General features: G+C 35.6%; 1 protein-coding gene across 3 annotated transcripts in view; it reads right to left on the bottom strand.

Moving 5' to 3' along the window:
* The window catches only part of STRN (striatin), a 92799-nt gene that overhangs the window by 47641 nt on the left and 17472 nt on the right, over positions 1–27686 (bottom strand). For 2 of the 3 annotated variants that reach the window (XM_027033550.2, XM_027033552.2), the window contains exons 2-3: positions 14515–14618; positions 6609–6682 (exon numbers count right to left, since the gene is read on the bottom strand). In XM_027033550.2, the coding sequence (XP_026889351.1) occupies positions 6609–6682; positions 14515–14618 (178 nt within the window). The remainder of the gene's footprint in view (positions 1–6608; positions 6683–14514; positions 14619–27686) is intronic. The other variant, XM_053201031.1, reaches the window with a different exon arrangement.

The raw sequence follows: 27686 nt of genomic DNA, 5'->3' as shown, positions 1-27686 counted from the left end.
GACACATGCACTCATTGGAATACTACTCAACAAGGAATGAACACACCAACACGAATGAATCTCAAATGCATTGTGCTAAGTGAGAAAAGCTAGAATCAAAAGGCTATATTTATTCTGTATGATCCTGGAATTCATATGAGTTTCTGGAAAAGGCAAAACTACAGGAACATAAAACAGATTAGAGGCTGCTCAGGGATTAGAGTGGGGAAGAAGGGTAGTAGGAACAAGACCATATATGTTTGTGAAAACACTAAAAAAGGCAAATTTTGCTTATGTAAATTATATCTTAATAAAAAATAAATTAAGCCAAATCAAATAAGAATGCATCTTCACCCTCTTTAAAAAAAAAAAGTATATTTGTATACTGATATAAAATTTGACTCCCTGGGTAACGTATTTTTTTTTAAAGTCTTGGATTAAAATAAAACTTCTGTACATGTGAACCTAATTTTTCCCACCGTTCTTTATCCAAGTTAAAACTCACAGTTCTCTCAATCAACTATCAGATTCACTCTTACCTTACCAAGTTTAAAAAAAATGACATCAAAAAAAGTGAGGATTTTATCTAAAGTGGTAAGAGTTGAATTGCTTGGTAATATTAAAAGTACTTGAGTCGTACTTCCAGTGCAGTTGGAGAAGAGGGACCCAATTTACCCTCCTGCTTGTAACAAGTACAAAACAAAATAGATGAAATCATGGTTAAGACACTGGACATCAGGCAACAGAGGAAGATGATCCCTGAGAGAAGAGAAGCACGGTGAGCCCTGTGATTATTCCCGCTGCCTGGACAGCGTTTCTAGATCACAGCATAGGGAGGGAGAACAAAAAACAGTATCTGAAGAAATGATGGGTGAAAAGTTCCAAGTTTCATGAAAACTATAAACCCACAGATCCAAGAAACTCCACAAATCCCAAGCACAGAAATATAATGGGGGGGGGGGGGGGGAGAGAACCTGGGAACTATACCATAGCACATCATAATGAAATTGCTTAAAACCAATGATCAAATGAAAACTCTTCAAAGCAGCCAGAGAAAAAGGTCACATTCTACATACAGAGGAATAAAGGTAAGTTTGATAGAAGGTATCTCATCAGAAACAATGCAAGCAAGCAAAATAAAGATGTTTCAGACACACAAAGGCTGGAAGAAGTCATCGGCAACAGCCCATACTACAGGATACATAAAAGCCCTTGAGGCAGATGGAATATGATGCCAGAAAATATGGATCCCCACAAAGGAATGAGGAGCACTAGAAATGTATACTTTTTGTATTATTTAAAAATCCCTTTAAAAGAGAATTGATTGTTTCAACAAATAATGAATGTAGTGTGTGACTTATAATATAATACAAGAAAATATGTGAGAACTACCAAAGAGAGAAATGGAAATACGTGGGTTCTCATGCTACAGCAGAAGTGGTATACTGTCACTCAAAGATAGATGGCGATTTAAAAAAAAAAAAAAAGAAGTATACTATAACCCTAAAGCAACCACCAAACCAGCAAAGAGTTATAGCTAATAAGTAAGCAAGAGAGAAAATAGAACCGTAAAAAAAAAAAAACAAAAAACAACAAAAACTAGATGAATCCAAAAGAAATCTAAAAGGAAAAGGGAGCAAAGAACAGACTGAACAAACAAAACAAACAGCCAAGGTGGGAACTTTAAATCTAACCATATCGATAGTCACGTGAAATGTAAATGGTCTTAAACATCGTGATGAAAAGGTAGAATCTGTCACTCTGGATAAAAATATTCTATTTTTTAATAAGTACCTGCCTTCTAATATTAAATAGAAGAAACTGAACTATGGAAAGATAAATAAGATTAACATAATCTGGGGTAATATTCTCCTAAAACAGAAATGTGAAGGTTTGGAAATAGAACAAAACAGGAAAAAAAAAAAAAAGGCAGAAAGGAAACGAATTTTACAGTGAAAAATGTTTCAGAAAATGTCTGGATTATCAGTTTAAACAAAAGTAGTGTAAATGGATAAAAGATCAAGCACTAGGAAAATTCCTGCTTCTTTAAAGTTTACCCTGTGGTGAACACACCACCTTCGACCCTCTCCTCGTCACTGTCCTCATCACTGTCACCTACGAATCCCTCGATAATGCTCAGAACCAGGCTTACATGCTTCCTCTGCAACCAAACGTTTACATCATCTTGAGCAGTTAACATTCGTGTGGGTGATCCACCTTAGCCTCCCCACAACCACCACCCTCTCTAGCTGTCAGACCTCAGATCCTGTCATTATGAAGAACAGACACAGATGCAAACTCACTCTCTGAGCATATCCTTCAGGCTCATACTCCCACCTCACTAGTTCTTTCATTTAGCTGGGACCTCAGATCAGGGGCCAGCAAATTACAGCCTGCAGGTCAAACGTGGCCCGCTGCACTCATTCATTTCTGTGTTGTGGCTACTTTCATGTTAGGATGTCAGAGCTCAGTAGCTGCAACAGGTAACATATGGCCTAAAAAGCCCAAACATTACTACTTGGCCCTTTACGGGACACCAGTGTGCTGGCCTGCTCCAGACAACAGCCCATCCCCTTACTTTTACCCATTAGCCTCCTTTTTGTCTTCACTTCCTTCCCTCCCTAGTTTTAGTTCACGGTCTATCACTGCAACTGTTCTTTAGCCAATATCCTCAAGTTACTCCTTCCTTTTGTCTCTCCATAAATTCAATGAATTCCATTATTAACTATTTTCATCCTACTTAACTTCCACCCAAGCTGTCAAGGGTGTAAACCAATGCTTCTATATAAACTCATGATCACACACCTTGACTGGACCCTTAGCTTTTCTCAATCCTACTATTTGTTATCAGTTTGTCCTCCTCACTATTATGTTAAACCTTCTCTACTTTTCTTAAACCTGTCATACACTCTTAGCAGATAATCCAGTCTTACACATAAAGCTATCATATTAAATACCCACCACCAAACTGAAACCCAAACTCACAAACCCAACACCTAACTTCTACATTCGTTTTTGGGAACAATAAAAGACACACTCCTCCCAGCATTGTCCAGCTAATTCAGAATCCAGTCCCTATCACTTCTTCAGATACCTTCCTATTTTAAATACCTCTTCTCTTTCCTTTTTATTTGCTCCTCTTCTAAGAAACACTTGCACGCATGTACACACACACACACACACACACACACACACACACACACACACACACACACACACACACACACACTTTCCTTGACCCCATGGATCCTTTCAGCTGTCCCTGTTCTTCACCTTCACAATCTAAACTTCCTGAAAGATGACTACACGGAGTCTTCATTTTCCATTCATGTCTTTGTTTCTGCCCTCACCCTTCTCCTAAAACTGCCCAAAATAATGACCCATGTATCGCTAAATCTTAAGGCTACTCTTCAGAACCTCTGGCCATTACTCACGGTGCTGTAGAGTCCTTTCCTGTGGAATCCCTCCCTTCTCCTGGTTTCCTTCCCACCATTAAGATAATTCTTATCAGTTTCCTTTCCGGCTTTCTACTCTTCTACCAGTTTTGTATTAGAGATCCTGGTCCTCCTCTTACTGTGCATTAAGTCCCTGGGTGAGTTCTTCCTCTCCAGCGACCTGAGTGCCCTCGGTACTACATGCTGAGGCCTCTCAAATCTACATATCCAACCCAGACCTCTGGCTGGAGCTTCAGACCCACACAGCCAGCTGTCTACCAGCCAGCTTCACTTGACTGCCTGACAAATAAATCCAAGAGTGAACCCATCATTTTCCAAATCTACATCTGAACCAGTTTGCAAAACTGGCAGTGTGGGGGCCATCTTTGAGTTTTGAGTGTCCCTGTTTGTCATCCCTTACGTAGAAACAAGAACGAATTCCTGCAGATTTTACTTCCTAAGTACTTCCTGAACACACCCACCCTCTTCATCTCCACTGTCAGTGCCCTGCGAAGGCAGCTTTCCACACTCAGCCAGGTGTGTCCCATCACCCATCCAGATCCTCTCTCATATGCCTGCTACACCTGCCGCCCATGGGGTATAAGAGAAAATCTGATCACGAGAGTTAAGATCCTTCAAATGCCTTCTCAAAACTCTTAGGATAAAATGAGAATCCTTAACATATTTTACGAGACACGTGTAACATACTTTACCATCTGCCCCTCTGGTTAACTCTCTAGCTGCATCTAGAAACACTCCTTCCCCGGCCTTCCTCTACTAGCCGGTTATTTTATTTCTCAAATGTGCCATATATCTTCCCTCTGTCTTTCTCTTACCTCTCATTCAACAATAATTTAGTAAGTTCACTTTCCCTGGCCAGTTCTTACTTGTCCTTCAGACGCTAACTGTTCATTTCCTGCAAAAAAGCCTTTCTTGACTGCTTAAGCCTAGACTTGGTTCCCCTGCTATTGTGCTTCTTAACACCTATTACCTTCCCCATTATACAGGTCATTTTATTGCAATCACTTTTTTCTTATCTCCCCTGTAAAAATCCAGTAAGGCACTGTTATCTCATTCACTGAATCTGGTGCTAGGTCTGACAAGCACTACATATTTAATATTTGTAAATAAATAGTTTGAAAGATCAGTAGATGAAATCACCCTTGGTACTATGTGTTGTATACTAAGAAAATAAACCTGAAAGTTAGGAACTATTTCCTCTATTTTTCCCAGTTTCAGATAAGGAACAGAACAATCTCAGAAAGATTAATACCACAGGTATTTAAAGTGTCAGGGCAGAGTTAAGAACTTACACGCATAAAAGTCAAACTTCTTCTAGAGCCACTTGTTTACTTATAAACATGTATATATTGCAACTAGACCTTTACTAGGTGCAAGTTTACTCCTAAATTAATATTGAAAACATTAACTAAATTAAAAGTTTACTCCTAAATTAGTATTGAAAACTTAGGAAATAAACTACTTTATATAAAAGTACTGATTGTATCCCTTCTGTGAATCAGAGAAGGTAACTTTTAGGACAGCCTTTGACAAATAGCCTACATTTAAAAAAAGAAAACAAAATTAATTTAAGTGTATCTCAAGTCAAAAGAAGAGACACCAGAGTTAAGACAGAACAATTTAAAAAAACAAAGCAAAAAAAACGAGCCAATGATCAACTGGTACCACTCTAAATCTCAAGGACTCAATATTCAGCTGTGGAAATGCGTACACTGAATTCAATTATAAAATCAGTGGCACGTTCAGAACTTACTTTTGTAAATTTTTTTTCATACATTGTCAAATATACGAGCAGTGTGGTTGGGGCACCTGGGTGGCTCAGTGGTTAAGCATCAGACTCTTGATTTCGACTCAGGTCGTGATCAAACGGTTCATGAGTTCAAGCCCCACATCAGCCTCTGCACTGACAGTGCAGAGCCTGCTTGGGATTATCTCTCTCTTTGTCCCTCCCCTGCTCATGCTCGCTCGCTCTCTCTCTCTCTCTCTCTCTCTCTCTCTCTCAAAATAAACAAACAAAAAAAAGCAGTGTAGTAAAATAGGACTAATATGAATTTTGGATTCTATACATATGGGGCACCTGACTGTCTCAGCGGAAAAAACATGCAACTCTTGACCTTGGGGTCATGAGTTCAAGCCCCATGCTGGGTATAAAGATTACATACATTAAATAAATAAACTTAAAAAATATATATGTGAATTTTTGAGTCAACAGACCACGGCTCAGATCCATATTCCCATTACTTAATAGTTGTGTGACCTTGTACAAGTTTCTCCACTTCTCGGGGTTCAAATTTCACTTAGGTAAAATTAGAGCCATGTCATCTTTACGAGTAACTATTTTATGAGTAACTATCTGAAGCTAATATACACAAAGCACCTAGCCCAAGGCATGTATTTCAGCAAATGATATAAACAATAATTGAGATCTTCAGATATTTGATCTTGAAATTTAATCTGAAATTATGTCAAAACATTCTCATTTGAAACATGGTAACTTTTGAACAACTTTTCTTACTATCCCTTATACCTACTAATGTGTCATTTACATCTATATTCCTTAATATCTGATTGCTTACAAAGTGCTATTTTTGTAGGGATGAAAAGACAGGAAAAGAAAAAAGAAGAAATAACACAAAAAGATAATAAAAGTTTTAGCTGTTAAAAGATGGTCTGGCTGCAGAAAACTCCCATGCGTAAGAGAGTCCAAAAACAATCTTGCACCTGCAGCTGAGGGATGAGGTTGAGGAGATTAGGAATTCTCTGTATTTGAGAAGTCTCTGAACTCCATCATCCCTTCTCTTTCTCTCAGGATTTCAAGGGCATGATGTACTTTAAAAAGCACATCTCAAAGTTCCCATTAACATTGGGGAAACCCAACAAGACACAGTTATGTCAGTGCATTACTCCATGAATTCTGGTCCTTCCAGTAAGTGGAGAACAAAGGAGAACATGGGAGGACGAGGAGGAAGAAAGGGGAAGAGGGAAAAGGAAGGAAGGTGTTGGAAAATAATCTAAATGACACTAAATGTTTGGTGCCAAAAATGAGGAGGTCAGAAAAAATAACTAATATGCAAATAATTAGAAATTAACTTGCCATCATAAGTATTACTGCTACAAAAAAACTAGGTATCAACTTCTTTTTAATCACTTAAACTTCCTTTAAAATTAGCTTACCAGAATCATAGCTTGGAGGCTTCATATCTCCCTGATTCAATTCTGTCCCATATTTCAACTTGTGGTATTTGGCTCTAACAAAGAAATAAGAAAATACAAACCATCTTAAAATATATTTAAATTAACTTTAGGATATGTAATAGGAGTAGTCATCATAGCCTTCCATGGTGTCAAAGTAGTAATAAAAAGTGCTTGTCATTATTATTATTTTATTGTTGTCATACCATCAAGTGCCCTCATAACAAATAGAATAACACTGAGAACCACAAATCTTTGTATAATTACAAATGAACGATATAACATTCTAATTTCTATAGTATTCAAATTTTCTTGATGATCGCCAAAGTACAATTCTACTATAAAAGCAGTAGATAAGTTTGGATTGTGAAATAAGCCTATAGAAGACTAACCTTTCTCAAAATTTACATATTTAAAAAGAAAAGTCATCTAGTGGTATGTATATACAATGGAATATTATGCGGCCATAAAAAGGATGGGATATTGCCATTTGCAACAACATGGATGGACCCTAGAGGGTATTATGCTAAGTGAAATAAATCAGACTGAGAAAGACAAATATGGTTTCACTCCTATGTGAAATTTAAAAAACAAATGAGTAAACAACAAAAAGCAGACTCAGACCTATAAATACAGAGAACAAATTGAGGATTATCAGAGGAAAGGGGGCTGGAGGCATGGGCAAAATGAGTGAAGGGGAGTAGGAGATACAGGCTTCCAGTTATGGAATGAATAAGTCACAGGAATAAAAGGCACACCACAGGGAATATAGTCAATGATATTGTAACACCATTGTATGGTGACACATGGTAGCTACAAATGTAGTGAACATAGCATAACATATAGAGATGGTGAATTACTATATTGTACACCTGAAACTAATGTACCATTGTGTATCAACTATACCCAAAAAGTGTTTTAAATCATCTGTAATACCCCTTGCCTTGTCAGGCAATTATGATTTGCCAAGTATGCATTATAGTAAACAATCCAAAGGAAGGAGGGGGAACCAGCCCAAATCACTCATGTTGAATAAGCTATTTCAGTAGGAATGAATAAATTTTTTTTTAATAGTCAAGATATCCTTTGCCTTTTCAGGAAGCAATCAGGAAGAATTATAAACAGAAATTCTTATCTATTTCCCTTTAAAAGCTAGCTAAATGTAATTATTTATGGCTAACCTGATTTCACTATCTCAGATTTAATCATCTGAGATCAGAAAAATAATGCAGATAAGGTAAAAATTGTAAAGGTCAACAAAAATATCCATACTTACTTCGTGTACTTCTATATTTTGATTGGTTTGCTTCCCCAAAATATTGAGGCCATTTGTAATATTCAATGTAAAAAGGTTACACAATAATTTGAAAAACCAAAGTAATGAAGAAGGAATGAAGGGATAATATAGCCAAATTGAAAGTTAACTTTTTTATAAAACTAATTGAGTACTTAACATAAAGAAGTTTAAATATTTCAATATTTAAATTTAAAGTTTCAATATTTTAATATTTAATATTTAAAGTTTCAATATTTCAGTATCATTTCAAAAATGATATAAAAGAAAATTATTTGCTCAAACGTGCAAAGTACTGGATTCATATTCATTTGCAGTTACAACAGAAAAATCAAAGTTTATATAGAGGGGAATCTTAAGAAAACATGAAAATTACAACAGCTGATGTTCTATATAAGGTAGGTGGTGGGTATATGAATAGATTTTACAATAGTCTTTATATGTTTTACATATGTATAAAATGTTTTGTGATAATATATACCCATTAGAAATAAAAAAAGGATATTTGCTTTATATATGTATATATATTTAATATGCATAGAAGAGTTCTGGAAGGATACATAATACATAAGCCATTAGTTACTAAGATTTCCTTTTGGAAAGGAAATCAATGAACTGATACATAAAGGAGACCAAATTGTATTATTTGCTTAATTAACAACATGCATATATTTCTTTTTTTTAATTTTAGTAAACATTTTTGTTCCAAATTAACTAGAGTATGTTTTTCTCTATTCCTAATGCTTCTGTGAGTCACAAAGATTTCATCACCAGATTAAACATTTCCTAGTCTATTTCAATGTATTTGTAATAATGTTGATTATTAGACAGTGATATTTAAAGCCACTTTACTTACAGTTACCAGAAAGTAAATAAGGTTCTTAATGTAACTGTCAAGTTTCAGATTTTTCATCTACAAGGAAACAAAATAACAATACCTCCTAGAAGCCAAATAGCAATTGAAAGTATCTGGTCTGAGGGTGGAATAAAAGCATCAACAAAATATTACGGAGTACATTTATATACATATATAGAAAAACATTTCAAACACAAAATACTACACTATAGTGCATTCTAGTGGTCTTAGGAAAAACTGCAACAGAGTTTATGTAAAAAAGGGAATAGAAAATATTCTTTACAATATACGTAACAAAAACAACATATTATAAACTGACATTTCATAAAAAATTAGACAAAATAAATAAAGAACTGTTGTGTTTACCAGAGGCTGTGTTCCCTTAAAGCAGGGTCTCTCTACTGAACTGTTAAATTCACTGAAAAATAATTTACTCCCAGAACTCTTCTCAACTTAGTAACATTCCTTTTGAAGCCAATATGCTAAATTCACTCATATTGTTTCCTACAGTTTTAATACTTGATCTGTGTTACCTACCAATCCTCTTGTTCCCTAATCTTTTTGTCTAAATCAGATTGTAAATAAATAGCAGATCTCCTATCTAAGAACTCTACGTACGATACGTGGCTAGGCCTTCCAACTGGCCTTTATTGGGTTAAAAAAGCATAAAAATTGTATAATAATTAAAGAAGTCCCATTATACTTTTGTTTCAAAGTCTATTATAACGTGCTAGGAATATGACATAGCATCCAAATCACATTTTAAATGTTCATGCTCAGAATAACTTGATTAAATCAATGGACAGGTTCTGAATTCTCGTGACAGGTCCGGTGCTGTGCTGGCTGATGGGAAAGGCCTGCAGTTACAGTCAGTTTAGGGCGGAGCAAGGAGATGCCTAAGAGACAGAGATTAAAATAACTACAGCACATTGTGTCAAGAGTTAGGAGTCATATCAGGGGCGCCTGGGTGGCTGAGGCGGTTAATCGTCTGACTTCGGCTCACGTCATGATCTCATGCTTAGTGAGTTCAAGCCCCGCATGGGGCTCTGTGCTGACAGCTCAGAGCCTGGGGCCTGCTTCAGATTCTGTATCTCCCTCGCTCTCTGCCCTCCCCCGCTTGCGCTCTCTCTCTCTCTCAAAACTAAATAAACATTTTTTTTTAAAAAGAGTTATGCGTTACATCAAATGTTATAGGAATTCAGAAAAGGGATTATCTAATTCTGTCAAAGGTGGTGTCAAGGAGAGCTACCAAAAAGAAGGTAACATAAGAGATTTTAGCTAAACCTTAAAAAACCAGTAGTTTTTAGTCAGACAAATAAATTGATGAAAAGTATTTCTGTCAGAAGAAAAAGTGGGGGAAAAATACACAATGGGTCAAAAAAAATGTGTGTGTGTGTGTGTGTGTGTACAGGACTAGAAAGGGGCCTGGCTGTAAAAGGTTCTACTAAGAACTTGGGAAGGAAAAAACAAAATTCAATCTGGAACTTGAAGTCCCAAATAAAAAAAATAAAAAAATTTTAAAAAAAAGAACTTGGAAATTAGCTAGATATTTTAAAGCAGGGATAGAACAATCTGTATTTCAAAAAGTGAATCCTGTGAACGTGGAAGATGAATTAGAATATGGAATTATTACAGGCAAAGAGGACATATGGGTTTTTACAGTAGTGCAGATGTAAGAGAGAAACAGGGAAAAATGGAATGTTTCAGAATTGTATTTTATATAGTATTTAAGGTTTTTCAGTATAGAAGTTCCTGGGTAAATCTTGAATTACACACTGTGTACTCTTGAAAAACTAGATATACATTTGCTCATTTTGCATATTCTATTATACTTTAGGGAATGCCTTAAATAAATTCATTGCTAGGTGAGTAATCTTTCTGTAATGTTAAAGATTCAGTTTCACTTAATTTTGGATCTTTTTAAATGGGACTACTTAGAAAATCAATAACACAGCAATTCTAAATTATGATCCTTACACTTAGGTGTGTCAGGTTAAATGACAATGTGTCAGGTTAAAAGACGTCTAGAATTTGCTGTTCTAAAATAGATCAGGATGAAGCAAGACTGACAGGAACATTAACTGCTAAGGCTTGGAGGTGTATATAGAAGATATTACTCTCTTTACATTTATGCTTCAAATTTTCCTCAAAAAAAAACTTCTTAAAAATTCTTTGCTTAAAGCATTAGCAAAATAATTTCAGAATCAAAAGAACTGAAATGTTCTACAACTCCAAAATCTGTAAAACTTCCTGGCGTTAGGGCATTAGAAAAATAATTTCAGAGTTAAAGAACTGAAATGTTTAAGACTCTAATCCACAAAGAAATGCTGTTACTCCTTAATTTATTACACTTAAATAGTGCCATAGTATCAGGAATAACCTCAAATCATTCCATAAATCTCAGAAGATACAAAATCTTTTCCAGGAGAACTCCATTAGTTGAAAGAAAACAAAATGTCTTCCCTAGACCCAGCCAGTTCTTTATCTCTTCTGTTCTTCAAAGTCAAACTACTTGAAAAAATAAGCGACTATATCTGTCTCCACTTTATCTGACCTTCTCACCCCTCAAACCCCTGTGATCTGGTTTGTGTTCCTGCTACCTCCCTGAAGCTCTTCTGGCAAGGCCATTTACAAGCTCTGACCTGGCAAACCTGGATGACTACTTTCAGGTTACAGCTTACTTAGAGTCGTTGTGGCATCTACAATTGTCAAACTCCCACTTTCTTTAGCTTGCTTGCAATATACTGCTCTCTCCTTCCTTCTCCAACTGTTCCTTTGCTGGTTCTTCTTCCTCTCCCTTTTCCTCAAACTTTTCCATTTCCTGTGGCTCTGGCTGATTCTTCTCTTCCCACAACACTTGTTTCAACTACTTGTTGAACTTGTTCAACTGCTTGTTTCAACTACTCCTGCAACTTTATCCACAGTATTAATGAGCCCCAAGTATACATCTCTAGTCATGAGCCTTACTCTCATATCTGCTTTTCAACCCTTCTTTTTTCTTTTTTTTAATGTTTATTTATTTTTGAGAGAGAAAGAAAGAGAGCACGAGCAGGGGAGGAGCAGAGAGGGAGGTACAGAATCCAAAGCAGGCTCCAGGCTCTGAGCTGTCAGCACAGAGCCTGATGCGGGGCTCAAACCCACAAACTGTGAGATCACGACCTGAGCCGAAGTCAGATGCTCAACCGACTGAGCCACCCAGGCGCCCCTCAACCCTCATTTCTTAATCTTTAATTCATTTGATAATTTAACAAAACTTTGACTCAAGCCAGGAATCTGGGAATCATTCTTGAATCATCTTTCTTCCTCATCCCCTATATCCAGTCATCTCCAATTTTTATGGATTCTACTTAAAATGTTTCATAGCTGATGCCTCTTCTATTCTAGCAGCTACTATGTTATAATCTCTCATCCTAGACTATTAGAATCTTCCTGGTTCTACTAACAGATCTTTCCAGTCCATCCCCATATTGAGGTCAGGGTGATCTTTCTAAAATCTACTTCACACTATTCCATGCTCCTTTCAACTGCACAACCACTAAATGCAACATGCATTCCTAGACCAGGAAAAAAAAATACTATAAAAATCATTACTGGGGTATTTGGTGGAAAAAAATGCTATAAAGATCATCACCAGAACATATGAATATGGGCTATATTAAACAATAGAACTATATCAACACTAAGTTTCCTTAATTTTGATAATGAGTTGTAATTATAAAAGGGAATGTCCCTGTCCCTGTTCGCAGAAGATATATACGGAAGTATTTAGAGGCATAAGGGGTATAATGTCTTCATCTAAGTAGCAAATGATCCAGGAAAAAAGCAGTATGTCTACAGAATGAGCATACCAGTAAATATAGCAAAATGTCAACTGGTGAATCTGGGTAAAGGGCATGTAGTTCTTGAAACTTCTATAAGCTTGAGAAATTTTATAATAAAAGGTTTTGAAAAACCTTCAATGTTTCCTATTATATGTAAGATAAAATTTTGAACTCCTTAGGCTCTCCACGATCTGGTTCTTGCCCACATCTATCATCACTTATCAAATCACAACTAACATCTTACCCTCCTCCATACACCGTGACTGTAAATTTCTGAACGCACCAAACTGCTTTGTTCCCTGCCAAACATACACTCTCTACTTCCTGAACCTTGCTTATCTGGCAAACACCTGCTGTTCAAGTCTCACCTCCTCTTGTTACATCCTCACTTCTACTTACTTCTACCTTCCAGATCCAAATAACCACTCCCTTCTTTGTGACCCCACTGTACCCTGTACAGACATCTTCCATAGCACTCATGATACTGCACTGCACTTTTGTGGTTTACAAGTCTGTTTCCTGCTACTCTGAGCCCTTAAGGACAAGGACAATGACCTTGTTTATACTCAGCTCCAGCACAGTGCTTAAGTTGGATGGATAGAGCAATGACTACATTTAATGAGGAGGGCCTCTCTCTCTCTCTCTCTCTCTCACACACACACACACACACACACCGCGCGCATGCAATATCCTTGGTTACTTGAGTACCTGTATATTTTAATTCTACTGTATTATGATAGACGGTAAAGAGTACAGACTTCAGAATCAGACAGACCTGCAGGATCTGAATCACAGCTGTACTACAACTTTGCAACTCTACATACTCAAGTTACTTAGTTTTTAAACCTCAGGGCCTGGTGCACAGTACTTAATAAAGTTGCCATTAATGTTATTATTCTTTCTCTTTGATGACACCTGTAATTTAAATTGCTTAAAATCTCAAATATTCCCAAATTGCACACTTTTAAAAGTAGTTCCTCACCCATACCATCTCTCCAATACAGCTTTCAATTAACCTCTCAAGGAATAAAAAAGAATCATCTCTTTTTTACCAAGAGGTCAACGTGTTTTCAATTTCTTGTGCCATTTAAAGATCTCACGTAAAGGTGAAAATGAGTTCTAATAAAGTTTAATCTATTTCTTGATATCCATAAATATTATCTGTTAAATGCTATTTTATGACAGTTTTGCAAACAGCCCATTCATCAACTTAAAAAAAAGTGAGAAAAGCATGTGATCAAAACAAGCAAAATAGAGAATTTCAGTATCGCCTATCAAGTACTCAATTACCTAAAACAAAAAAACTGTCTCATGTTGCTGACAAAAAATGCCAAAGACCACCTGTTAAAACATACACACTTATAATTCATACAAAAATTTCCTAAACTCTCATCTATGACCTATTGTCCTTTCCCTGTGAACCAAGGTTAAACACTAGCAACATCGAAAGAGAAGATTCACTTCTAGAGAGATATGAATAGCTCATAGCAAAGGAACAAAATACCAAAAAAGTCTAGAAAAAGTTCTCAATCCAGTCTGCTTTTTCCCCAAAGAAAATACACCGAACTGAATACCAGATGATGAGGAGAAGGCATTAGAGAAATTTCCTTTACAACTCAAAAACGAGTTCAATCCCATAAAGAAATGGATCATGACAGCTCAGGAAGCTTAGAAAGGACAGGGCAGGGGGAAAATGTTGCTAAACTTTTAAAAAAATCATACAAATCGGTTTATTGTTCATGACCATTAAACAGTCACGATAACATTCAATATTACAACCATCTGTAAATGTGCATTACAGGTACTATTTTTGTAATTCAAAAGTATAAAATATTAACATTTGGATTTGTTTTAGGAATAACAGAAAAATTAGTCCAGTCTTTAAAGAGAACACAGCCTTCAATCCCACTGAATTACCTTTCCTGTTTAAGAGCATACTCCAGCATTTTGATCCTCCTCACAAGATCCTTCTTCAAATTTTCTTGACCTTTTCTTTCCCCCTGAAGGAAGGCAATCTGGGCCTGAGTAGAGAAAAAAGAAGAAGAAGACAAAACTCAGTTTGGACCAAACAAAAAAAGTTTTTAACTCAGCTGAAGAAAGAACCCTTGGATGATAGGGCACTTAGAGGCAAATATGCTTCCTTTACATATATGTCACAAAATATGTAAGCATATAGAAAGGCACTGATTGCAAGGGGGAAAAATCTTTTTTTTAAATACACATTTTACTTCAGACTAGGGATGTTAAAACAGGTAATGTATATCCTCTAAGAGTCTATAATCTAAAACAATCAATATAAATGCAGACATATACAAAGAATACAGTATAGTTTGCTCAAATGTTTGTGGCATTAAGGGGATTTCTCTTTTATAAAAATGAAGATGGGGAAAGGGGGAAAATAAAATCAAATCATGAGTTCTTATAATATCATCGCAAAGTAACAGTTCTCAGAGCTTCACTACATATTTAAATCTTATGATGGATTTGAGATTGTCTTGAAAGACTTTATTCTGGACCTCCCCTACAAATGAAAAGTAGCTGCCTTTTCTCAATCCCTACCTTTCACCCCACCTCCTTTTAGGAGATTTAATATGCAGGGAAAAAAGTGAAAGTTCAAAAAAGGAAAATCAGAGACAATGGCCCTCCAGAGGTTCCTAGCCCCTCCAAGGAATAAAGACAAAAAAACAAAAACAAAAACAAAAACAAACCCTACAGTTTAATATGTAAACAAACTGTAAAACTCCTGTCTTCAGAAACACAGCTTGGGCAAAGTGGCTCTCCAGAATATCTATAAAGACATGTAGAATTGAAATAGTAACTTCCACTTAAGGAACTGAAACTGTGTTGCAAACACTAACTAGTTAAAGTAATACATAGGGCATTTAAGGGCCCTCAAGGATTGCTATATCAATTTCACTGTTCTCATGTTTTCCCCTTCCATTTCTATTACATTAACCCAGATGACAATGTTATTTATATTTCCACAGTGCTTTAACAAGCAATAACTTGTATTTAATGATGACCTTACCACATCCCTAAGAAATTGTGGATTGTCCAACCAAGGTTTAGTGAGTGAGCCACTAAACTTACTTCTACTCCATTTGAATAACATTCCTTTGTTGTTTCAATGCCATAATGAACATAAAATCCAATTCACCAAGCATCTTATAACTTTCAAAATGAAGGTAGTGCTGTTTTTGTTCTCGTTTCAGTAAGCTCTTAAAAGTTACAGAGCCTGAATGTCCATCAACTGATGAATGGATAAAGAAGATGTGGTTTATATATACCACAGAATACTACTTGGCAATGAGAAAGAATGAAATCCTGCCATTTGCAGTAACGTGGATGGAACTGGAGAGTATTATGCTAAGTGAAATAAGTCAGTCAGAGAAAGACACCATATGTTTTCACTCATATGTAGTACTTGAGAAACTTAACAGAAGACCATGTGGGAAGGGAAGTGGGGGGTGGGGGAAGGCGAGGAGTGACAAACAGAGAGAGAGGGAGGCAAACCATAAGAGACTTAAATACAGAGAGCAAACTGAGGGTTGATGGGGGTGGGGAAGAGGAGAAAGTGGGTGATGGGCATTGAGGAGGACACTTGTTGGGATGAGCACTGGGTGTCGCATGAAAGCCAATTTAACAATAAATTATATTTTTTAAAAAGTTACATTGCAATTAAAAGGATTATTTCCATCTTATTGAATTAAAAATCGTCCAAAAACAATTGTATACACAGGAAAAGGCATCAAATATCTACACTACCTACACCTAATGATTATAAAACCTTTTGAAATTATGTACTCTACAAGGCAATCATTATTTTATGTAAGCATAATAATAATTTCATTTAAAGCTGACAAAAATGGAAGTCCTGACAAAAGGATATGATAGTCCAACTGGTTTGACCAAACAGTGCTTTGGCATAGAATTCTTTATACTCTTCAAAATGGCTTTAATAAAAATATTAATCTAAGCAGCATAATTATGTAATCAAAGTAATAATAACATCAACGATCAATGTCTTCCACTATATATCCTTCGGCGAGTTTTATACTTCTGTCTCCATCATGGTCCCTGGATGCTTCTCAAACTTCAGTCCATAATACTGGAAAAGTCTTTACTGTGACTCATTTCTGAACCCACCAACCACTCCTTGTGTTCCCAGTACACTTGCTTCTCCATCTTCCTGTCAATTCACATATTGGATTAAATATTTAATAAAAATAAAAGACCCAGAACTGTTAAAGAGAAAGATTGCAGAGAAGATAGAGTTACCTGGAAAGAAAAACAAAAAAGATTAACAGGAATATCTGTGTTATTTCTTGGTGATCACAGAACACCTCTGTGGTATTTCTGCCGAAGATGCATAACCCAAAATGCATCATAAGGAAACACAGGCAAACTCAACTTGAGGCACATTTTACATTAGGTTTCTTGTAATGTTCAAAAGTGTCAGGTCATAAAAGTCAAGGAAAGACTGTTTTAGATTGAAGGAGACTAAAAAGGCATGAAAACCAAGTATAATGTATGATTCTAAACTGGATTTGGCTATAAAAGGACATTATTAGGACAACTGATGAAACATGAATGGGGTCTGAGGATTAGATGGTAGTAATATATCCAGTGTTAACTTCCTGATTTTGATGGTTATATGCTGTTACATAAGATAGTACTTATTTATAGGAAATAAACACTTTTAAAGTATTTGGTGGGAAACAACAGGCTATCAGATTAGCTGACAACTTGTCCTCAAATGGTTTCTGTGGGGGCGTCTGGGTGGCTCAGTTGGTTAAGTGTCCGACTTCAGCTCAGGTCATGATCTCACAGTTTGTGAGTTCGAGCCCCACATCGGGCTCTGTGCTGACAACTCAGAGCCTGTGGCCTGCTTTGGATTCTGTGTCTCCCTCTCACTCTGCCCCTCTCCCGCTCACGCTCTTACTCTTTCTGTCTCTCAAAAATAAATAAATGTTAAAAAAAATTTTTTTTAATTCTGTGTATTACCCTTGCAACAGTTCTGTCAATACAAGATCTAAATTTTCTTCTTAATTTTGAAACACTATGCCAACTTCCTTAATATGATAAGATACAAGTTCAATTCAAAGTTAGCATCATGCATAATGGAAAAACCCAAGAGGTACTGACAATCAGGAACAAAACAAGGATGTCCATTTTTCATCACAAATATTTAACCATATTCTGGAGGTGGTGGCCAATGCCATTAGTCAAGAAAGAAATGTTTAAAAACAGAAAGGAGGAAATAAAATCATCATTATTTGCAAATGATACAAGTGGATACATGGAAAATCCAAGGCAACTGACTACAAACGTATTTAAGAAAATAGAGGAATTTTAGTAAATTGGCTACATATTAAAATAAATTAAAACCCATAAAGGGCACCTGGGTGGCTCGGTCGGTAAAGCATCCAACTCTTACAGGTCATGATCTCACTGGTTCATGAGTTCGAGCCCTGCATTGATTGAACTCTGCGCTCAGAGTACAGAACCTGCTTGGGATTCTGTCTCTCCCTCTCTCTAGACCTCCCCTGCTTGTACATGCATGCACATGCTCTCTCTCTCTCTCAAAATAAATAAATAAACTTTAAAAAAGTTTAAAAAAATTAAAACGAATGAGCTTCTATAAAAAGTTAACATAATTATAGAAAACAATCCTATTTATAACAAAAATAAGCTGATTACAATAAATCTTTCAATAAAAAAATAAAAGCCATGCAAAGAATACAGCACACAATGATTCTAAAGTATAAGTGGAAAACTAAATAAGCAAAATAAACAAATTATTTAAAATTCCTGAAATATTTTAAAACATATTTCTATAGTCACTTAAATGGTGGTACTGATGCATGAACAGAGAGCTATGGTATGGGCAATCAAAAAAAAAAAAAACCTAATATATAGGAATTTGGTATAAGCTAAAGGGGACACTGCAGATCACTGGGGGAAACATGGATTATTCAATAAATGTTGATGGGCAGCTATCTGTAAAATATTTCTCACATCAAAATATTAAAAATTTTTCAAAGAACCCCGAAGTATGTGAAAAAAAGGTAGGGTTTGCTTTTGTTTTAATAATCTCAGGGTTAGGAATGCCTTTCTGAGGATAAGACAAAACCCAAAGCCATAAAAGACTAATAAATTTTATCTCAAAAAATATTTACACATATAGCGATTAAAAAGTTACTGAAAAACTATTATGAGAAATAAGATAATTCTTTTTTTGACAAATGTCAAAACAAAATAGAAAATGTAGTCATATCACAAATCATGAGAGTTTGCTTTTCTTAATATAGTAAGAGCACCTACCAATAAGATAAAAATCAAGGACTCCAAGGACTCAACAGAAAAACATACAAAGGACATATTGATAGAAAGGAAATACAAAAAGCTCAAACTTATTAAAAAGATGTTTAACGTCACATGTAGGAGAATACCAATTGAAATTATAATCAGATTTCCCCTTTTCTATCAGACTAAGTTCAATAATGCAATAAAACAATATGTCAAGGGAAAAAGGCATTTGTCAGTTTCACTACAGTGGACAATTTGGTAACATCCATCCACTCTGCAAATGCACACACTCTTTACTCAGCAATTCTAATTCTAGATCATTACCCTTCAAATATATTTGCACATGTGTGAAATGATATATTGAAAAATTACACCCAAAAATGTATGCATAATCCAAATGTCCATCTACAGGGAACTGGTTAAATTAATTATGAGTAAAACTAATAGAAAATCAGGTCCTCAACTAATATCTTTAAAAAAAAATAAGGGGGCGCCTGGGTGGCGCAGTCGGTTAAGCATCCGACTTCAGCCAGGTCACGATCTCACGGTCTGGGAGTTCGAGCCCCGCATCAGGCTCTGGGCTGATGGCTCAGAGCCTGGAGCCTGTTTCCGATTCTGCGTCTCCCTCTCTCTCTGCCCCTCCCCCGTTCATGCTCTGTCTCTCTCTGTCCCAAAAATAAATAAACGTTGAAAAAAAAAAAAAAAGAGGAAGAAAAAGCCAATGTCTTAAATTTTTTTCCCTCTGGAAAACTCTACTCAGAAAGTTAGAAACAAAAGATCTGAAAACACATGTTCTGACAGACTAATTTCTTCTATAAAAATCACCTGAGTCTAAAACATAATAACTGGCATAAATTCTACCCTTTCAAAATAAAAGATAAATCCCAGGTAAAGGTTTTTCTAATATGGTAAGATACTATTGTTTGAATTGGATTATTTAACTGAAAAAGGCAGGAGGAAGACGGAGACTGAAGGGAAGAAAAGACTGAAAGAAAGAACGGAAGGGAAGGAAGAAAGGAAAAAACAAAGAAAATAGGAAAAAAAGTGGGCTACATCTATACAAAGGAAAGCTACACATTTGTTACAAAGAAGACAGTTCTTATTATATTGATATAGAATGAATTCCAAGATAGATTAAATGAAAATAAAAGCAAAACACAGAACAACGTATGTAGTTTGCAACCATTTGGTTTAAAAAAAAAAAAAAAAGGTAAATATACTATTATGCTTCTCTGTATAAGTAATAACCCTGGAATGATTCACAAATATGTATCCATTCTGAATGTCCTCAAAGAAAACAACCGGGTGGCTGAGAGAAAGAAGAATAGAGTTAAAACTACCTTTAAATGTACATGTCCCTCCTTATGCCTTCTGAATGCTGTCCTATAGGCATGTTACTATGCATAAAAGTCCCTTAACTGAAAAACTTAAAACGATTACAGCCAAACTAGTTCACTAGATCTGGCTCCACAAGCCACCAGTTTGTAGACTTGGTCTTGGATGTTTCAATCCAAATACATTATTTTTATAAAAGAGAAAAAAAAAAAAAAAAAAAAGAAGCACCAAGAGATTGAGTTTATGCCCCTAAAGAGCACAGCATTCTCACAAATGAACTAAGATGACAGTCCAAGACCATAAATGAATCACCACCTGGAAAACTCAAGGCACACATGCAACATAGTGGGAGTATTACAACAAGGATATGACAGACAATACATTGTCCAAAGGGCCCCTTAAAAGTTCTCCCTGCACACCACTATAGCAGAATTCCTTCTAAACTAAGAGAGACAGATTTCTAGGGAGCAAATATATTCCGATACTGTCCAGTAATATGGAAGTGATGCATTCAGTTATTGAATTTTTCATTGCATAGGTTCACTTCTCTCTGAACTACGTAAGCTACAACTTGCTTACTTTCTAAAACTCTCACTTCTGCCTTCACTAATATCACCTCAACATTCTTGGAGTGAACTCTTTTGAACTTTCCAGAGTTCCAGGAACAAAAGATTATGACATGCAATTGAAATCTTAAGAAAAAAAGTAGAAAAATGAAGTAAATTCAATATGATCAAGTAGATAAAGTATGAAAATAGCTTTCAAGTATTACAGATAGAATATTTTTTTAATTGTAAATCATCATACATCCATTTATGTGTACAGGGAAACCTAATGGTAATGGCACATATTTTTGAAAAGAAAACTTTGGAATTACCTTCAAGGAAAATAAAAGTTAGAACGCATACAAGCCTTATTAAGATTTTACATTATTTACCTAAAATTAGGTCTTCATTTCCTAACCATTAGAAATAAAAAACATAAAAACAGCAATAACTGGATATTTTACAACTTAAGTCTACATGGTAAACAAAAATTAATTTCTGTATTACTTTCCAATTCCAATTTGTCAAGAGGACATATATAAGGAATAAAACCTGCTATATCTAAGGTTTATCTGCACACACAGGAATATCTAAAAACAAATTATTTTAAATGTACCATTTAATTTATTGAAACCATTTAAACTATCTTGTACTCTAAATCTTAAAAGGTTTCAAATTCAAAACTGAAATCACTGTAAAGCATATTCAAAAAAGAAAAATACACAAAATATTAGCTTGGGTTGGACACTTTTCAGTTGTTTCTTGCTCATCTGCAATGGGCAGAGCACTCACTTTTGCAAAAATCTGAAGTATGAGAAAACTTGACCAATTTAAGCTTCTCACTTTCCATTTGAGCATAAACTCACAAATAACAAGAGAAATCCTTGAAAAATAAAAGTGAATAATACAGTTTACTTAAGCTAAGTAATAGCATACAATGAAGTTTCAATAATTTGCTTTATATCCTAACACCTTTATAAACCACACTTGTTCCCTCTGAAAAACTTTGGATTACATTGCTCTCTTAAATTCTGGCTGCAAGTTGGTTTTCTTTGGCAACACAACTGTTGCCTCTAGCAGCCCTCTCTCCTAAAGACAGTGTGACCACTCAGAGACATCAAACTGTACTGTAAAGGAATCAAAGAGAGGACTTGCTATAACACACATTGCTCGGGCCAGGCTCCACCCTCAATCTGGAATGGGCCTGAGAATTTGCATTTCTAGCAAGTACCCAGGTGATGCTAATGCTGCTATTCTGGGACAACACTTGGAGAACCACTGACCTACACCATCTGTGACATAGTTAGAAAGCCAAAAATAAAGCAAATAGGCCGTTAAAGAGCAAGAAACAGAGCTGTCCCAGAACCCCAGCTCTCTCTGCCACAGAAGTACAAAGTGTTATATAGGCCCTCAAGCTGACAGACAAAGACACATTAGCTGTTTTCTCTGCCAAATTTCTTGTTTATGACTGTATTTTTGTAGTCTCGTGATAAAAAAAATAAAATTGATCATTTTTCATTCAGTTAAAATCACATCTTTAGAGAATACCTATTACCCACTACAGTCCAAATTATTGTAAAGAAAAAAGGAAAAACAAATGAAACCAGGTTCCTACTCACAGTGCGCTTCCAATCTAGTGATGGTGCAAGACCAGAACACGTATGTATAGAAAAAAGCTAAGGGGCACCTGGGTGGCTCAGTCAGTTGGGCATCCGACTTTGGTTCAGGTCATGATCTCACAGTTTGTGAGTTAAAGACCTGCATCAGGCTCTGTGCTGACAGCTCAGAGCCTGGAGCCTGCTTCGGATGCTGTGTCTCCCTCTCTCTCTGCCCCTCCCCTGCTTGTGCCCTCTCTCTCTATTTCAAAAGTAAATAAACATTTTAAAAAAATTTTTAAAGAAAAAAGCTAAGACCAGAAAATGAGGTCTCCTAGTAACTGAGGATTTGAGTAGTAAATTTAGTAAAATATTCACATTTATTCATTTAACAATATTAACTGAGCACCTACCTTGCACCAGGCACAGTTATTGACACTAGGGCTATGATAGTAACAAAACAACAAAACAGTCTAGTAGAAGAACCACTGCATGCCGAATACAACACAGATGGACCAGTAGCATATGTTGTATGTAACTAGAACCAGAAACACAATTATAGGCAAAAGCATTGAATATAAAAAATAAACACAAAATACAGTGGGATGCCTATTCAATTCTGGGGTCAAGTACAAAACTGATGTTCATCTCAGAAACTGTATTTTAATCTAGTATTAACTTTACAGCTAGCTTTATCTTTTAACAAATGAATGAGTTTCCTGACATTTTCCTCATAAAAGCTCCATGCTATTATTTTTACTTATCTAGTATTCCTTTCCAGAAAAGATGAGGAATTTTTTCTAGATGACAGATTATGTCTGAAGTTCTACAAGAGACAGGGGTGTATTCTTTCACAGCAATCCCACCATCCCTAAATACAAATATAAACAAGAAACTCTCCACTGGTCAAATTCACATTTAAAACACTAAATTAATTACATACACATTATCAGGTGATGGCAAAATATAAATAATCGTACATCAGGTTTCTTGACTCCTTATAAAGGTTCCTCTATCCTTCAACCAATCAATTCTCACGGCATGTCCTCCTATATCTCAAATCTTTACAAATGTTTCTAACGTTTGCACAAAGAAATGGAAACTTCATATACATATATATGTGTGTATATATACATATGTGTGTATATTACATGTGTAGACACACATACATGTATATGTAATATACAAGTGTATTAGATCAACATATTGTGCACTATAACTTGCACAATGTTATATGTCAATTATATCTCAATAAAGCTGGAAAAAGGAAAAAGAAAAATATGTACATATTCATATACACACACAGAGTGAAGTGAGAGAATAAGATATCAGTCAAGGGATAGATCTGTGAATGTGCAGTATAATAAACTTGACATTCAAAGATGTAATATTCACAGTTATCACTGTTTGAGAACCACCCAGAAAACATTCCATTAAGACGATGTGAGGCTAGAGGCCAGATCCAGAGTAAATGCTAGCCTAAACAAGCATTCACATCTCAAAGGTCGAAAGCAATAACTCTAAAATAATTTTTTAAAAACTAAGCTTATCAAAAATGTCTCCTCCCAACCCCAAAGAAAGCCAAACGGCTAGCAGTGGTGTTGGAAGTGAAGAAAAACATAAGTACTAAGAAAGTGACAGCTCTTAGTCAGAAAATGTCAAATTTGGTAACAGCTTGTAAGTATGAATGTGAACAAGTCCACCAACTGTTCTATACAAAAAAAAAAAAAAAAAAAATCATTAAACTGACTCAGCAAGTGTTCCAACCTGAGCAAAATCGATTCATCAAAAGAAATAAAACTTTCATTAACACTGAGAAGACTATTAACTTAACAGGAATTCATATATACATATGAAACGTGACTCTCAAAGGAAATAAAATTCAGAGGAAGCAAGGATCCCACACAAAGAGGTCTGAATTTTAAAACCTGAGGATTCACAAAAAGTCTCAGAAAGTATTCCTTGCATATGAAAAGTTTTCTACAATGTATCATTTTCTTTATGGTCAGAAAACTTCAAAGCAGTTCTGAACATGTTTTACACCAATCGAATTCCCTTTTGATTGATATATAATCTCTAAAGAAACAGTCTTCAAGAGGCAACACTTTTCATATTTAAAACATTCATTCATTATGTCTACATTGTGGACCTATAAATCTACAATGCTATGTAACTAAAGCCCAAAATCTTCCCAATGGAATTTAAGGCTATCTACAATCTGTTCCCACCCCACCTGTCCAGCTTTGTCTTCCACATTCCCTTCTCCTGAACACATCCTGTGTTCCAATCAAAGGGGACAGTATTTTAATCTTCAAATATGGCCTGAACTCTCCCAGTCCCACACTTTGGCTAATGTTCCTCTCTTCATCCCCACTACCTCCCCAAACGCTCTTCTGAAATTTCAAATTCTACCAATGCCAAGTCTTGGCCTATTTAGCTCAAAGTAATCTCTCCCTTCTCTGAAGCCCAAGAGTACTTATTATTTTCTACTAAAGAAAAACTCCTCTGTATGTAAATACTGTTTTACTACTTTATGGCACTTAATGTTCAGTCAGGAGGCAAGAAAATAAGGGTTTTTGAGAACCAGGCATTCTGCTAAACACAGTATGTAATTAATCTCATTTTCTGTGTTACTACTGTTTTTATACCATCATTTTCATGGAGTTTATTACAGACCTTCAAGTTACCATACTTACTTAACCACTGCAACAGATCTTCCGGACTGGCTACTCAAAATACACACTTCCAACCCCTTTCTACCTTGTAACTTCCCACTACAGAGTCTAGAAAGCAAAAGTCATGCTTTCTTAGATTCTGTTGTGGCCAAACATGGCTACGCAACCAATGAGATATATATGGATACCTGCTGGGCATGGGGATGGTACTTATGGGGAAGTTTATCATTCACTGATAAAGGAGACACAACAAAAAACACCCAAGCAAACCTTTTTGCTACTTTTCACTTGATGTAACTATTGCAATTTAATAACCATAATGCAACAAAGAAGACAATAAGCCAACACACTGGGGGTGAAGGATGGCAGAAGAAAATAACAGAAAAAAGCCTAGTTTCTTTACGTCATCACTGAATAACTGCACCAGCTTACGTCAGAGAAAAAGACTACCCACCACCAGACTTGTGAGAAAAATACGACCTTTGTTAGGTCACTGTTAAAAGGGTTTACTTCCTAATACTCATTTCACTATAGTTGGACATTCAGACTGTAACTTTTCACTATTACAAAATAAATTGCTAATGATGTTCTTCATGCATATAGACTTTTTTTAAGCTTTTAATTTTAATTCCAGTGTAGTTAACATAGTGTTCTATTAGTTTCAGGTGTACAATATAGTGATTTAACAGTTCTACATAATACTCAGTGCTCACTATGATAAGTGTACTCTTTAATCCCTATCACCTATTCACCCATCCCCACATACCTCCCTCTGGTAACCATCAGTTTGTTCTCTTATAAAGAGTCTGTTTCTTGGTTTGTCTCTTTTTCTTTGCTTTGCTCATTTTGTTTTGTTTCTTAAATTCCACATATAAGTGAAATCATATGGTATTTGTCTTTCTCCGACTTTTTTCACTTAACTTTATACTCTCTAGATCCATCTATGTTGTTGCAGATTTCATTCTTTTTTATGGTTGAAAATATTCCACTGTGTTTACATATATATAAACACATCTTCTTTATCCATTCATCTACTGATGCACACTTGGGCTGCTTCCATAATTAGGCTATTGTAGACAATGCTACAATAAACATAGGAGTGCGTGTATCCCTTTGAATTAGTTTTTGTATTTTGGGGGGTATATGCCTAGCAGTGCGATTAGTGGATCATAAGATAGTTCTATTTTTAACTTTTTGAGAAATCTCCACACTGTTTTCCACAGTGGCTATACCGGTCTGCATTCCCACCAACAGTCCAAGAGGGTTCCTTTTTCTCCACATCCTTGCCAACATCTGTTGCTTCCTGTATTTTTGATTTTAGTCATTCTGACAGGTGTGAGGTGATATCTCATTGTGGTTTTGATTTGCACTTCCCTGATGATGAGTGATGTTAAGCATCTTTTCATGTGTCCATTGGCCATCTGTACATCTTCTTTGGAGAAACATGTTCATGTCTTGTGCCTATTTTTAATTAGATTATTTGTTTTTTGAATGTTTAATTGCATAAGTTCTTTATATATTCTGGACATTAACCCTTTATTAGGTCCAAAATATCCTCTCCAATTCAGTAGGCTGCCTTTCATGCTTATAGACTTTTAAGGGAATTCTTTATTTCTCTGGGATAGACCACAACCAACTGAATTACTAGGTCAAAGTACGTTTCCTAATAGATACTGACCAGATAGATACTGTTGATAATACCAACAACAATGTATGAAAGTGAAGTTTAACACCTCTCCCCCCGAGCACTGGGTGCTGTCATTGATCTTTAACAATTCATAGATAGAAAGAAGTATCTCATTGCTTTAATGAGTACTTCTTTGATGACAATTATTGACTATTTTGCCATATGTTGACTATTGTCCTATAACAGAACCATCCAAGTACTCATTAAGAGAGTAGTTCAATAAGCTATATTTTGATAGCTTTAAAAAAAAATTCTTCTTCCTCATTAAAAACACCAAAAACTGGGGGAAAATATTCAAACTTTATATGAACATATAAAGGCAAAACCAGCAAATCCATTCCTTTACCCCCATTCCACTACCTAGAGATAATCAATGTGAACAGTTTGCTGAATTCTCTTCTGAACTTTCCTGTATGCAGAGATAGAAAGATAAGCAAATATGACATCTGTTTTGGTTACATAATTACTAAAAGTAAGTACAGGAACTACAACTATATATATACACACATATATATTTACACACATATATATGTACATACGTATATACATATATACATATATGTACGTATATATGTATATACATATATTAATTTTATGTATTCATATATACATATGAATACATAAAATTAACAAAAGCTATTTTTTATCGAGTTCTTCCTCTGTTATATTTTTCTGAGTGTTTTATTAACTCATTTCATTGTTACACAAACAAAAAAAAGACACCAAATAGTTATGTACAAACCAATCATTAAAAAGATTCTTCTTTTAATGTTCATTTATTTTTGAAAGAGAAAGAGACACAGTGTGAGCAGGGGAGCGGCAGAGAGAGAGGGAGACACAGAAGCCGAAGCAGACTCCAGGCTCTGAGCTATCAGCACAGAGCCTGATGTGGGGCTCAAACTTATAGACCGTGAGATCATGACCTGAGCTGAAATTGGACACT

The sequence above is a fragment of the Acinonyx jubatus genome, chromosome A3, assembly GCF_027475565.1.
Source record: "Acinonyx jubatus isolate Ajub_Pintada_27869175 chromosome A3, VMU_Ajub_asm_v1.0, whole genome shotgun sequence".
NCBI classification, from domain to species: Eukaryota; Metazoa; Chordata; class Mammalia; order Carnivora; family Felidae; genus Acinonyx; species Acinonyx jubatus.
This window is presented reverse-complemented; position numbering and strand designations above follow the sequence as displayed.